The sequence below is a fragment of the Wyeomyia smithii genome, chromosome 3 (assembly GCF_029784165.1).
Source record: "Wyeomyia smithii strain HCP4-BCI-WySm-NY-G18 chromosome 3, ASM2978416v1, whole genome shotgun sequence".
Classification (NCBI taxonomy): Eukaryota; Metazoa; Arthropoda; class Insecta; order Diptera; family Culicidae; genus Wyeomyia; species Wyeomyia smithii.
This window is the reverse complement of record NC_073696.1, coordinates 108308102-108323684: the sequence shown is the minus strand read 5'-3', so window position 1 is coordinate 108323684 and position 15583 is coordinate 108308102. Positions and strand designations below refer to the sequence as shown.

Genomic DNA, 15583 nt, shown 5'->3' with positions numbered 1-15583 from the left:
TAGACAATATCCATCCCAAATTTTCTAAATTTTGAACGAAGTGGGCGTGTCAAGTTAACGTCCCTCATGGCTATTCAATCTGCTTCCCAAAAACCCCAGACATGGTACGGTAAACAATCGACCGCATAATTCCCTACCTAACAACAATTAAGAGTGCTAAATTTTCATTTTACCTACTACAAATAAAAAACAGGGTTTACGCTTTGCTCTTTACCAGTCCACATAAGCACTGAGGAAGACTGTACGTCACAGTCGAAATATATATTTGCGGACTGAATTTCAATATTTATTTCCAAAAAAAATTAGTGGAGTATAACGGAAACCGATAACTATTTCTTTGATTTCTCAATCACTCTGCTAAGACGCTCGTTATAGATTTTCTAAATTTAAAATTTTAGTGTTTTTATAAAAACCTTTTGTTAAAACATCAACTACTCATAAGTTGCTCACTAATTTTCTTGCAATTTGCTTTCACGATGAGTTCAGAACGATTACGAATAGCTTCTTGTTAATTTTTTAATACAATACATTCATAACATTTCAGTACAAAATGTGACTGTTCGAATAAACTGTTATTAAAAAAATCTGAATTTAACACTTCAAAATTTTAAAACCTCATAGTTGTGAAAGGTAATTGAAATCTTTTTTGTTACAAATATTAGAAAACTAAATATAATGTGGTATTCATAAAAGATATTATGAAAATTACTATTTGTGCATTATTGCACTTGAGAGTGAGTCGAAACACACTCCTCCTTTTCAATCATTATCAGCATTACGAACAAGTAACACCATTTCAAAAAAAAGTTGGAATTCACGGGAATCTAAAACCAAGCATACATGAGAACGTTACCCTACCTGTAATCTCCAGGCCAAAGTGTCTCTTATAGTTTGAAAAAGTGGTTTCAATTCAATTTGGTTCACAGTTACAGCTCACCAGGCGTGTCCTCTGCGAAGGTTCCGTAGGTCGCCTTCCACTTAATCGGGCCACCTTTTTTTCGTTATTGAGAACTATTTGCTCAGGGCTGTCGTCTGACATCCTTACAACAAGGCCAACCCACCGTAGCCTCCCGTTTTTCGTTGTTTGGACGATGTGTGGTTCTCTCAGCAGGTTATGCAACTCTTGGTTCAGGCGCCTTCGCCAAGATCCTTCTTCAATCTGCACTCTCCCACAGGTGGTACGCAGCTCCTTCCGTTTGAAGGGTTCCAAGGGTGCGTTGGTCCTTCACGAGTGTAGTACAAGTTTCATGGCCGTAGAGGACTACCGGTCTAATCAGTGTTTTGTAAATGGTGAGCTTCATGTGGTGGCGAATGTTATTCGAGTGAAGCGTCCTCCGGAGTTCAAAGTAGATGCCTACCAGAAGGCGTCGTCGAGTTTCTCTACTGGAATAATTGTCAAAAGTCTGGTGAGCCTAGATACACGAACTCGTCTACCACCTCGATTACATTATCGCTAATCTGAATTTGTGGCGGAAAGTTGATACAGTCTTTTCAGGAAACTTTTCCTTCTATGTATATGGTCTTCGAATCATTTATGGCCAGACCAATTCATCCGGATTCAGCCTTAATCATAAAACCATACCACTTCTGTCGATACCCACTTTTCGTATTACATCTTCCGAAGCGATGTTAAATAACAACCACGATAGTTCACTCTTCTCGAGATTCGAAAGGATTCAAGGGTGTCCCCAAAACCCGAGCTACGCGTCACCCGATTAATTGTCGACTCGAACAACCGTGTCAGTTTATCCGGGAAACCGTAATTGTGCATAATCTGTCATAGCTGATCTCTATCGATTGTAGCGTACGTCGATTTTAAGTCTTCGAATAGATGGTGTGTTAACACATTCTATTCACTACATTTCTGCAAGGACCTGCCGTACCGCGAATATTTGGTTCGTGGTGGCGCGGGCACCCATGAATCCCGCTTGGTATTGCTCCTCGGACTTGTGAGGAATTTGAGATTGTACATTGTTGGCGGCGCTCAGCAGCGTGATAGTACGATAGTCCTACCGTCGCTAGGTGTACAATAGGAATCCCCTCAGGTAGGGCCTGCAGCGCACCACTCCCCGATTTCGGTTTTTACGCCACCAAATATTATCTGCTACACTTCACGTGCGAGTACAGCCAGGGCGCGTATTACTGGTCTAATTGGGTTTAGTGCATCTTAAATATCATGCGGCAGCATATGTTTCTGGATCAAAATGTCTTGCGAAGGGCAAAGCATTGATTTTCTGTCCAACTTTCCTCTTTCTACTTTTAGTATGGCGTAAATTGCTTCCACCGCCGCAAAGTTTGTGATAACGTCAAAAAGCAGAATAGTCCTAGTCTCAACCCTCTGCGCACTTCGAATGGATTCGAGAGTGTCTGCAATACGCACACGTAACACATCACTCCAAGTCCGAGGAAGTTTTGATAGGTCGTGTCAGTTTATCCGGAAAACTGTAACTGCGCATTATTTGCTGTATCATACGCTGCCCACGAAATCCACGAAGACAGGATGTGGGAGCACGTTGTACTCCTTTCTTTCCTGAAATGCGCTTGCTTTAAAACCTGCTTTATACAGCGAATTCTTTTGTTAAAGGGGATATACGGTGGAACAGAATCTGGAAAATGGCTTTGTAAGCGGTGTTGAACCACGTTTCACCGAAAAAGTTGCTGCCTTGAAGCCTATCGCCCATTTTAAAGATAGCGCATAAAGATCCTTCCATCCATTCCTACGGTGGACCCTCTTTCTCCTAATTTCTGGAAATAGCCCAGTAAAGTTCCATTGCTAGTGACTCTTTAGTATGTTTATAGAGTTCTGCCGTTATTATCCAAATTCCCTTTTCATTTCCTGGATATCGAAAACTGGGATATCATTATCGCTTGTTCGCTCTTTAAGGATAACTTTCCTTCCGTTGCTCCGCTATTGAGGTGTTTATCGAAAAACGACTTCAAACTGTCGGCAATCTCGCGCTCGCTTGTGATTAGGTTTCCCTTCACATCTGTACACCTTCTCGTGAAACATTATTCCGAAGCAATTGCTCCAGTTCTCCACCTTTTCTGTTCTCTGAAGCTTTTTTCTCCTCACAAATTGTGGTTAACTCATTTCGAGTTTATCGATATATAGCCGTGTAATCTTCTGTGGTGATGCTTAGATGGTTTTACCAAGCTGTTTTGACGTAGGACTACGTCTTTGTTTTCTATACTAGATTACATTTTGTGAAATTGAAAATGAAACTGCAGCAACAGGCACCATCGTACACTGCATGATATTTTGAGAGGAACAGTGGAGAGCAAACTTAATGCGCGGCAAACAAAATATTCAATGCTACCGGTGGCGGTGCGATCATCAGCGTTTTGTAGCACACATTTCGAGCTGAGGATTATGGTATCGGTTCTTTTCAGAACTATAAATACTTGAAAATAAGAGTTATGAGAATTTTCACAGCTACTACTAGTGTGAAATGTTCATCTATTTCTCAATAATCATTTTTACAATAACGACCAGGGCGCACCAAAGATAACCCTCATTTCAAAAATTTTCACTGCTAAATTGATGATTGCTAAACGATATATATATTCATTTAGTCTTACGTCACCATTTCATACAACCCCTAGGGCTGTATACCTTGTAATATTTTCTCTTCATCGCTTTTTGGCATTCCCTGTCGAATTAGTCATTTTGTCGGTCACCACTCCTAGTGGTTCAAGGTCATTTAACCTCTTCCAGCTCTTCCAGTTCCTAACAAGTTCCTGTTGAAGCCCTTGGCCACTTCGTAGTTCTTGGCATCTAGTGGGTTGTGCAACTGTTGGATGTTTAGCCGAGGAGGATCTTCAAGTTTTCGAAGGGAAAAAGTCTTTCTAATCACCACGCCGCGAGCCTATGAAGCTGTAGTTGAAGAAATGACCTTTAATCCTAAACAATCTCTTGTTTTTTTGTTTTCCAGTCGATCATGCGATCCTGCATTCTGCCCTTCACACAAAAACCTGTTCCCAGTTCGTCGTTTGCTCCGCCACTCTCTTAGAATTGGGCCTTGCCGCCATGAACTTTCCGCGCTTTTTTACCTCAGCGACAGATTTCCTAAAGGGATCCTTTTTATTTACTTTAGCGGCGACAGATCAATTATCGATTTAGTCCGAATCCGGAATACGTTGCCAAGTCACTTGGTCTTAGGCTGCTGCCTCCAGTCGCCTTTTAAAACCTACTAAGCAGCCATTCTACATGTTGAAGCCTACCGTGCTTCATCCGCTTGACTATGTCCGCCGATCCTGGTACACTTCAAGGTTCATGCGTCTGCGCTAAACATCATTTTTCAGTTTGCCACCAAGGATTGTACGAAGGAACCTGTACTCAAAAACACCAAGAGCTCGCCGATCGGCCTCTTCCAGTGTCCATGCTTCATGACCATAGAAAACCACCGGGAGAATCCGTGTTTTAGAGGGTCAGCTTTGTACGGGTTTGAAGACTGCTGGCTACACAATCCTTAGAAGTCCTTGTTTGCAGCCGCTATCCGCCTCTTTATCTCTCCGCTAAGCTCAATGTCGACTACTTTAAACAATCCATCTCTCGCTCACCACCAACATCCGACGGGCTACCACGCCCTCTAGCAGGCACCATTTACTCCGTTTCGGTAGAGTTTATGGTAAGCCCTCGCAGTTTCCCTCTTGTGAGGTCCAAAGCCCTCTTCCATTTTCTATGGTTAATACCAATGATAGGACATTATGCGACTTCGTAATGACGGTGCTACTTATCTGCACGCCAATCCTCTGTATAGCACTTTCCAATGCGATATTGGACAATAAAGTTGATAGCCCGTCACCCTGCTTCAAATCATCTAGCGTCACGAAAGCGTCCGATAACTCACCTGCTACCATGACGCATGATGTGAAACCTTCAAGGGTTGCACGAATCAGTCTAATTAGCTTTGCTGGAAAACCTTCATCAGACCACACATTCAGCATGATCCGACAGTTCGCTTCCGTTTGAAAAGTTCGGCGGGACTGCAGCCCTACTCACCTTAACTGCTCAAACTCCACATGCTAATCGAGTTGTAGTTTTTTTTTTTTTTTTTTCTTCACATAACATTTATTTGACACGGCACAAATACAATTTAATGTTTAACAGCGCCAATTATATCTGATGACTTAAAAACTAAAGCAAATTTTTTATCCTCGCTGCCGACTACGAGCTGAAATTAAGTCTAACTTAAAACTAGCATGGGATTTCCAATCAGTGTTTTGTTGTTCAATGGTCGTCTGATAATCGTCGAATGGCATGTATGGATTCGTTCTGCTGAGCCACGATGTCGTGAGTTGGGACAGAGGCTCGTAGTCCTTGGGTCCTGGTTCTATTGTGCGGGGTCTGGTTGCTGGTTTTGTGCTTAAGGTTCAAACGTGTTCTTGTCGTTTTGTTGGGTGTAGACGGAGGGGAACGGGACTAGACTGGGGCGTGGATGGATTTCAGGAAAACGTATATAAGGGACATGTAGGATAGGTCACGGCTCGCCAAGACATCACGAACAGGAACAGCCGGCTGTCTACCCTCGGCCTGCAGGGAAGCTATTAATTTAGACCTGGCGTCACGGTGTACAGGGCATGACCAAACCACATGCTCTATGTCGTGATAACCTTCACCACAGGCACAGATACCACTTTCCCCGAGCCCAACACGACGGAGGAGCGCGTCAAATCTATAGTGATTGGACATAAGCCGGGACATCACGCAAATGAAATCCCGACCTACATCCAACCCCTTGAACCACGGGTTCGTCGATACTTTGGGGATTATGGAATGTAACCACCTTCCCAATTCCCCTCTGGTCCAAGCATTTTGCCAACTGATGATCGTATTCTGACGTACAAGTGCGAAAAATTCATTAAAGGCAATTGGTCTTTCATAAATATCACCGTTTGTTGCGCCCACCTTAGCCAAAGAGTCCGCTTTCTCATTACCCGGTATCGAGCAGTGAGAAGGGACCCACGCTAAGGTAATCTGAGTAGATTTTTCGGATAAAGCACTCAGATGTTCCCGTATTTTCCCCAGGAAATACGGAGAGTGCTTAACATCTTTCATCGATCGGAGAGCCTCAATGGAACTGAGACTGTCCGTAAAGATGAAATAATGGTCCGTGGGCATTTTTTCGATAATCCCTAGGGTGTACTGAATTGCAGCTAATTCTGCGACGTAAACAGAAGCAGGATTCAATCAAAGAAATAGTTATCGGTTTCCGTTATACTCTACTAAATTTTTTGGAAATAAATATTGAAATTCAGTCCGCAAATATATATTTCGACTGTGACGTACAGTCTTCCTCAGTGCTTATGTGGACTGGTTTACAGGATTATCGAGCTTATGGGAGACGGTTAATCGAGTTGTAGTTGTTGGTATAGAGTTTCTATTTGTGGTCCGTTTTTCGTTGTCTAGGTTCATGCTGATGGTTGCCAGTTATATTCTGTTGATTTTTATTATTGTAATTATTTTGGTAGGGTGGCTTACTAGGGCTATGTTACCGAGTCTCATAAAGGGGCTGTCATTTTGGATGTGGCGTTCAAGACAACACGTTTTTCAATTTGGTCGCCACTTCCGGGTCAGACACTGTCGTAAGCCGCCCTCAATTTGAATCTGACTAATACCATTGGAGGTAGGAATAGAAGTTGATGGGCAGAACGTTATGGACCACAATGAGGCCTATTTCATGCCTGAAAGGACACGCACTACCCAGTCAGTTATCGACCGAGTTATAGTCATTTAAAATTGGATACATTTTGTACTTGTTTTAATTTTACGTTTTCACTTTACACCCCTAGACGTATGTCTACGCCAAAGGAAACAGATATAAGAAATTATAAATAGAAAATTGAGCAAAGCGATATTATGTAACAAACCATTAAATAAAATAAGCAGTAAATGTTTCGAAAGTCAAATACCATAGGTTGATTATTCATACGACCTTTTTTACTTTTGAATATTCTTCATACTTATTTGTTTTGTATTCCCTCACTTTTTCACTACCTAAATTTATAACTCTCTAAAATTTTTTGTTCTTTTTTTTCTATCTCAGTTTCTTAGTGCCTTAGTTCCTTAGTTTCCAAGTATATTAGTTTCTTTAGTTTAAATGTTTTTTGGTTTCCGTGTTTCGAAATTTCATAGTTTTTCATTTTCTTACTATCGCTTGATGATAAATTAATTTGGACAATATCTACAAGTTCTTAAAATGCTATTTACATTTTCTGTATTCGGTATTTTAAGGTTTGTTTCTAATATAAATTATTTACGTAGTAGGACTACAACATTAGACTTTTTATTTCAAAAATGACCCTTTTGTAATTTGAAGCCCCGTCTGGACGAGGGACATTTTTTCTAAGCCTAAAGTCACACCTTCTAACTACATACGTTGCTCGCTTTACTAAACTTAAAATTTGAAGCATTTCTGAATAGATTTTGGACTAGAGCTGAAAAGCAAGTTCAATTAACAACATGAAATTAACAAGAGATTCAATAGACTAAAAATGTCTTTTATTATGCTATTTCAACTCTTACGGTTTCATTATGATTGTATAGCTATAAGGAATATTCACAAAGATGTTTTAATCAGAAAGGACCTTGAAAAAAAAAAGGTTATATTTATTAATCTGAGCGATTAAATTACATTATGTTTGCTAGACTAAATTTTATCTAAAATTTATAAAATGTTCTTTCTGTTGATCCGTCGAAATTTAGTCAATTGAATCTCTACGTTTTCATGGCCGGAATGAAAGTTTCGAGCATATTGAAATAAAGTTCGGCTCTCAAAGCTACTTCATCAATTAGATCACCTAATCCATAGCTATCACTCTTGGCAAGAACAGTTTGCCGTTAATGGGAAAATATGCAAATTACTTTTGAAAGCATTAATATGCGCCCCAAAAGGGTGTCTCGAACCGAAGACGTATCGAAAACTTTTCACTCGTCCGTGACTGGATTAAGATGGATAACGTAAACAATTTGTTCAACAATAGGGAACAGAATCATCACCAGTAACATAATGATAGACTTCGTTGACGCTGTCCTTTGCTCCTAGTGTGCACTATGGGAAACGGGAAAACATCCAGCTCTTTTCCGAAGTTGGCTATAATCCATCTTGGTTGGTTCCATTCGCAAGCCGGCAGGAAGACACCCTGCCAGCCGGAAGAGCGCAAAGCATCAACAAAATAATTAATGTTCCGATGATCAGGATTAAAGAGCAGTGCTAATGACAGGGGACGGATGGGAAGTGCAAAGTGGATATTTGTCATTGCCGTCCGACATTGACGGAGTAGCGGGTAAATTGGAGCAGAAGACACGAAACGGAAGGGATTTAGTGTAAAGTCAGTCAAATTGAACTCACCAATTAGCAGATTAATTCCCTCCGTCAGATCCTTGTCGTACAGGGTGACCAACTTGCGTCCGTCCACTACCAGCGGGGTGATATCGAGCAGCACTCCCTCGGTGATGTCGCAGTGTTCGTGGCCGAGTCTAGTCACCTGGTAGACGGCTGTCGTCGCGTGATGGGCGCTGATTTCAATTAAAAAGAGCAAGCAGGAAAATGCAGAGAAGAATGAGCGACATGATTTATGTGGCAGACGTTGCATTAAAGGTTGCACTGCAATGCTTAGAGGGTGAGGGTGGGAGAATTTTTCGCTGGTAAAAGTATGTGCAGCGGAAAACTGAGTTACTGAGTTAGCAGGCAAACAGGAATAGCTCTACAATTGGTGTGGGTTTTGCGGTGCTAGTAAACCGTCGGATAGCGTGGGATTATTACGACTTGTGAAATTTTCATTTGGTTGTACTAATTAGCACTATGATTATCTTAATTGTTTATCCTCTACATTTCCGACGTTGAAATAACCATGTTTGTCGTTAAGTGAACCAATGAAACAGAAAAATGAATCAAATACAATTTTTTTAACTTTGGACTATTTAGTTATTCTATAACCAAAAGCATGAAAAAATTATATTAATATCAGCCCAAATCAAAGAAATGTTTATTATGGTGTGTACGCAAAAATTACAAAAAAAACAATACCCAATCGTACGGTAACAGCACTTTAGCAGTAACCACAACCATATTTTATGCTCTGTCAGAGTGGTGGCGGTACAAAGCATCGCCTCACACTGGAACTGTGAACGCAGTTTGTCTCCGTTCGCTTCCGTCCTGTCCTTGTGTAGTTTTGATACAAAGCTTCAACAGAAGGACCACTGCTGGATTCCTCGGTATCATCCGTAGCAGCTCGGTTAGGCAACAACAGCACTCGGGCAAAACATGATTACTCTGCAAGTTCTAGTCAAGCAGCAACGTTTTGTGGGCTAACTAGTCAGCTGGTAGATGCGTAAGCAAAAACGGCAGCTGTCCATTTTGTTTATTTACCGGGATAAAATTATGGCGCCTCCACAAAACCATCTATATTGAGTTTCAGTCAATAATGGCGATATAATGGAGTACGAAATCTAAATAGAAATGGTTGAACGACAAAAGGGTTTCCATCATGAAAGGCCAGCTTTTAACAGCTCTCGCGGAGTGCTGATAAAATGATTGAGGTAGGCCTTTAAGGTAGACAGGTCGTAAAATTACCATAACATCATCTTGGTGCCATGCTTTTCAGTTAAATCAGCCTGCGGCACAATTATGAACCAGAATCATAACTTATAAAATCGGCTTAAAACGAGTTTTACCTTTCTGATGATTTATTGTAACCGGTCGGTATTAGGTGCTTATCGTCAATCTCAACAATCAACACGTCACCGGACTGGATGTCAGCAGTTCCTTCCCAAGAGATCGTGGTCGGCGTACAGCTGGAGCCAGCCGAACAGTCTTCCGGAGTCTGCAAAAAGAAACACAGCAAACCAAAATTATCAGTTGTTAATTTATTGAAACAAAAATCTATTTTTTATTATTTCAGGTCTTGGTTAAGTAAAAAAATGTAAAAGCTGTATTTAATCTTCTAGAACTGTCCTTTCACTGAATATTACAATTTGTCTATCAATTACCAATTTTACTTATTTCCCTAAGACAATTAATGTGACGACATATCATTATTATTTCATATGGGAATCGTAAAAATCACTTCACAGGCCAAATCGCAGTCGCAAGATGGTGGCTTTGAGTACAGCTTTACCGTGCTGTTACTTTTATTTATGAACTAGTATGTAGCAACAATTCCAGTGAAACGTGATTCGATTTATTAATGCCCAACCTGCCACTGTAACACAACACAACCGACCGACTCTATCCATCACACTCTTTCCCACGTGGCGAAGCCCATCGAGCGTCATTATTTTGATGTGCGGCAATCTGTGGAACTCTTTTCATGGGATGAGTGCAATAAATAGAGATTATTGCCGCTAGAAATATGGGAAATGGATAACATTCGGCAACTTTCTACGCTCGATGGGTTGTGTTTTTGATTCGAAGGACCCTCTCCCACTGTTGGAGAGCTTTCGATCCATTTGAGATACACAGAATGATACCTGACCGGACCTGCAATTTGAGCGGTAAAAGGTCGTGAAATGCGATGTTAGGCTAATGATGCCGCCCGCAACGCACACGCGTGACAGACATTTCAATTTAAATCGATTCGTTTTGAACATACGGTCAAACGGTCACGGTCAGAGATGTTTGCCAATATGTAAGTAACTTAGTGTATGTCTGAACAAATACTTTATACTATACACACAGTCTGTCGTAACGTTAAAACATTTCGACTTTTAATAATAAGTATTTGATCAGTTCTAGTCAGTCTAAGCAGTAGCTGTTTATTAATTTTCATCATGCTTTGCTGCTCTCAATCCTCTAAGATTCATCCTAAAAAAGTTACGAAAACCCAAACAGATCTTTAAAATACAATTGTAAAAATTTACTGTAAAATAGTGAGATAAATCTGAGCAAATGTAAGGATACTAAGAAAAAATCTGCAAAAATCTAAACAAACCACGAAGTCGATGGCCTCGTGCTGGTGCTTTGCTGAAGATAGTTTTGTTGAATCACTTGTCAGGCATTCTGGCTACATGTTCAACCCACAGGAGACTGCCTCGCAGTATTACCTTCACTGTATCAACATCTAGCATCTGTATCTAGTATAACTCGTGATTCAAGCGTCTACGCAACACTCTATCTTCCATTTTACCTCCATGTATCGATCACAGAACTCCACACTTAAAAACTCCGAACACTCGTCCATCAGCTTCCTTTAGCGTACATGCTTCGTGTCCGTAGAGGGTAACCGGGAGGATCAGCGTCCTATACAGCGCTAGTGTCGTGCAAGTTTTCGTCCGTAAAACAAAGGAGCATGTGAGATTTCATGATGATCGTACCGTTTCTTTGCACGTCTGCTCTTTGTACTGCACCTCCAAGGGCAATGTTTAAAAGTGAGTTGGAGAGCGCATACCCCTGCTTCAGTCCATCCAACGTTATGAACGTGACTGATGTCTCGCCTCGTCGGATGGTTTCGATTCCTCCAGTGTCATACGACCCAGCCTAATTAGTTTCGTCGGGAAACCGTGTTCCAGCATTATCGGCCACAGCTAGTTTCTTTTCACTGTGTCGTATGCCGCCTTTAAATCCACAAACAGATGGTGAGTCTGCGAGTTATACTCCCGGAACTTATCGAGGATCTGTCGCAGAGTGAAAGTTTGATCCGTAGTGGAACGCCCCATGTCGGAAACCAGCCTGGTATTCGGCGACGAAGGATTCCGTTAATCGGAAGAACAGGATACGGGAGAGAACTTTGTATGCGGAGTCGAGCATCGTAATGCCTCGAAAGTTGCCACAATCTATTCGATGACCGTTTTTATAGATTGGGCATTTGAGGCCTTCCACCCAGTCGTTCGGCATTGGTTCTTCCACCCAAATCCTCAGTATGATCTGGTGGATCGCATAGTACAGCTCGCTTCCCGCTTTTGTTCTGTTCACTAATCGCCGTTTTAACCTCCTGCTGTGTTGATGGCTCCACAGCTTGTTCGTTGCTCATTATTCTCATCATGTTCATGTTGTGCTCCTCTTTCTCCTCACCGTTCAATAGTACCCAACAGTGCTTGTTATGCCTGACTGCAACCGTCGATTACACATCACCGGCACAGGGAAAACTGTTCTGTTCTATAGAAGCTCCGCACGTCGTTTCTAGCAAACTTATCTTCTGCGCTGGCGAGCACCTGCTCCTTGTGCTCGCGTTTCTTCCGACGGTGGACTCCATTTTCGGCAGCTCTTACCTCCCTGTATCTCTTTCTCTGTCCTGACGTGCAGCCATAGTGAGCATGGGGCTTCTAGCACGATTCTTCTCGTCGCTCTTTGGCACTCAGCATCAAACCAGCTGCTATGCTGTCTTCCACACGTCGTACCAATTACCTTTCTCGCAGTCGTTTCAATGGCGCTGTAAACACTACTCCACCGTAGATTCATGCTTTCCCCTCGTTCCTTCTGCTGTTCTGCGATTCGTTGATCTTGCTCTATGACGTATTCATCTGCTACGCTATCAGCTTTCAACCGCTATATGTTGAAACGTTGTTGGTAAATAGCTGGTCACGTGTAACTTGATAGCCTAATATGGTCACTCACCTCTATCCAGCAACTCCTATCCCAACTCCCACGAGGTGCCGACCGGGACTAGCGTAACCTTAGCAGAGATCGGGTAACAGGGTAAGTAACGCTGTCGCCAAATCGTTCAAGAGGGTGATTATAGAACCATTACTCGCTCACTGCAAGCCTTTTATTAGCACATACCAACATGGATTCACTGCCGGTCGATCCACTGTTCCCAATCTCTTGTGTCTCACTGTATACACCACCGCTGCACAGTGGTCCAATGAGGCAAAAAGTGGAACTTAATTCCATAGCGCCTTTCACCTTAAAGCCTTCGGAACAATTATTTGTATGAATGACCCGCATTATCACAAATTGTCAAAAAAAAATGAAAAGTTTACTATACTAAAAATAAAAAAATACATTTTTGTTTTAAGAGATAGAAGAATAGTTTATTAAGCAAAGTTGAAGAAAATTCAACAATATGAAACTTTGATGAACAGATGAAAATCCTATCTTCTTTCGGTACAAAGTTATAAAGTATATAACATGGAACTTACTTAAAAGTTAGTTTTTTGTACTTAACTTCTGTTGGTTGCATTTTACACGAAAGTATTGTTCGGAGGAATCGTTAGGGCACGCAAAGTATACATTTTTGCCAAAGGTCATATATCTCCAGGACTTTTTCTTACAAAGATATATCATATTTTAGCTTGATATTTCGATAATTTCAAGAACGTATAGGTTAAAAAAGGGCAAGTGGAATCATGATGTCAATACTTTTTCTTGAAGTTAAGCTGAAGTACTATAAACTTCTTAAGGTTCCATTTATCCCAATCCATATTAGAGTACGGCGAGCATATGTTACAGTAGGTTTTCATATATTCAAAAAACTAACTTTTTTGTGTTAAAGATAGAGGAATGGTTAACTGGGCAAAGTTTTAGAACGTGCAAAAATGTGAAACTTTTCTGAACAAATAAAATTCCTATCTTCATTGGGTACAGAGTTACAGCATATATTCTATGAAAGTTACTTAAAAGTTAGTTTTTTCTACTTAACTTTTGTTAGTTACATTTTACAAGAAAACGTTGTTCTAAAGAAGCATTTGGGCATACAAAACACACGTTTTTGTTGAAGGCCACACATCTTTAGGACTTTTCCTTACAAAGTTATAGCACGATTCATCATATTTTTTCGATAACTTTAACAACGTATAGAGTAAAGATTAGGTGGATTGGGATAGATGGAACTTATAACAGTTCTTAGCACTCGAGATAAACTTCGAGAAAAAGTATTACAATCATGGTTCTACTTGCCCCTTTTCACTTTAAACGTTCTTGAAGTTATCGAAAAAATAAGCTAAAACATGCTATAACTTTCTTGGGAAAAGTCCTGGAGATGTGTCAACAAAAACGTGTGTTTTATTCGTTAGAACAACGTTTTCTTGTAAAATGTAGCTAACAAAAGTTGAGTGCAAAAAAATAACTTTTAAGTAACTTTTACAGAAAATACCCTGTAACTCTGTACCCAATAAAGATAGGAGTTTTATTTGTTCAGCAAAGTTTCATATTTTTGCAAGTTCTAAAACTTTGCCGAATTAACTATTCTTCTATCTCTTAACACAAAAAAGTTAGTATTTTGAATATATGAAAACCTACTGTAACATATGCTCGCCGTACTCTAATATGGGTGGATTGGAACAAATGGAACCTTGAGAAGTTTATAGTACTTCAGCTTAACTTCAAGAAAAAGTATTGACATCATGATTCCACTTGCCCTTTTTTAACCTATACGTTCTTGAAATTATCGAAATATCAAGCTAAAATATTATTTATCTTTGTAAGGAAAAGTCCTGGAGATATATGACCTTTGGAAGAAATGTGTGTTTTGTTTGCCCTAACAATTCCTCCGTACAATACTTTCGTGTAAAATGCATCCAACAAAAGTTAAGTACAAAAACACTAACTTTTAAGTAAGTTCCATGTTATATACTTTATAACTTTGTACCGAAAGAAGATAGGATTTTCATCTGTTCATCAAAGTTTCATATTGTTGATCTTCTACAATTTTGCTAAATAAACTTTTCTTCTATCTCTTAACACAAAAAAGTTATTTTTTTTATTTTTAGTATAGTAAACTTTTCTTACTTTTTGATAATTTATGATTATGCGGGTCATTCATACAAATAATTGTTCCGAAGACTTTATTAAGCTGGGATGAAGGTGAAAGGCGCTATGGATTTAAGTTCCACTTTTTGCCTTATTGGACCACTGTGCGCTGGTATATCGAATCGTGCTCAAACAGATGTCATCTACACTGACTTGACAGCTGCTTCAGCTTCGATAAATTGAACCACCGCATAGCCATTGCTAAACTTGACAAACTCGGGATCAACGGGACCCTTTGCAATGGTTTCAGTCGTATTTCACTGGTCGTTGTGTAAACGTTGCTATTGGGAATCGCCAATCTACTTCTTTGATGCTACCTTCGGGATACCGCAGGGAAGCCACCTAGGACCACTTATTAACCATTAACGTCAAGTAGATATCTTTGCCGATTGGTGTCATCGGAACTGCATGGATGTCAATCCACTGAAATGTTCGATAATTCCGTTTTCGCGGAAAAAACAGACGAGACATTTCAAATACACCTTGTTAGGGCATCTTCAGCGGTGGTTCAAATCGTTGTTTTGTTCTATTTTTTTTAGAACAAGCTCCAATTCACTGCTGCACCGGTAGTGTAAATTTTGTTTTATACCAGATCTAAATTGATCAATTTTTGAAACGTATACGTTTTAATCTATTTTTGTCACTTTTTGGAACAAGAAACAGATCGTTCTAAAATGCTTTGTACGCTACCAATAGTTGGGTAAAATGTCATTTTTCAATTAATTACCCCATTTTAAGCTATTTCCATTAAGCGTTTTGTGAGTGTTGGAGAAAAAACAAAACCAATGGTTCATGTCAATTCATGATATATTTTTGTGGCCTCTCGAAGGAGGAATTGAACAGCTTTGTCGTTCTTGGCATCAAGAAAACCGACCAGCGAAAGGGAGAACTCTGGA

General features: G+C 40.3%; 1 protein-coding gene across 3 annotated transcripts in view; it reads right to left on the bottom strand.

Moving 5' to 3' along the window:
* LOC129727163 (uncharacterized) overlaps nt 1–15583 on the bottom strand; it is a 399476-nt gene that overhangs the window by 162952 nt on the left and 220941 nt on the right. For all 3 annotated transcript variants that reach the window (XM_055684686.1, XM_055684685.1, XM_055684684.1), the window contains 2 exons: nt 9677–9825; nt 8352–8518 (listed from right to left, as the gene is read on the bottom strand). In XM_055684686.1, the coding sequence (XP_055540661.1) occupies nt 8352–8518; nt 9677–9825 (316 nt within the window). The remainder of the gene's footprint in view (nt 1–8351; nt 8519–9676; nt 9826–15583) is intronic.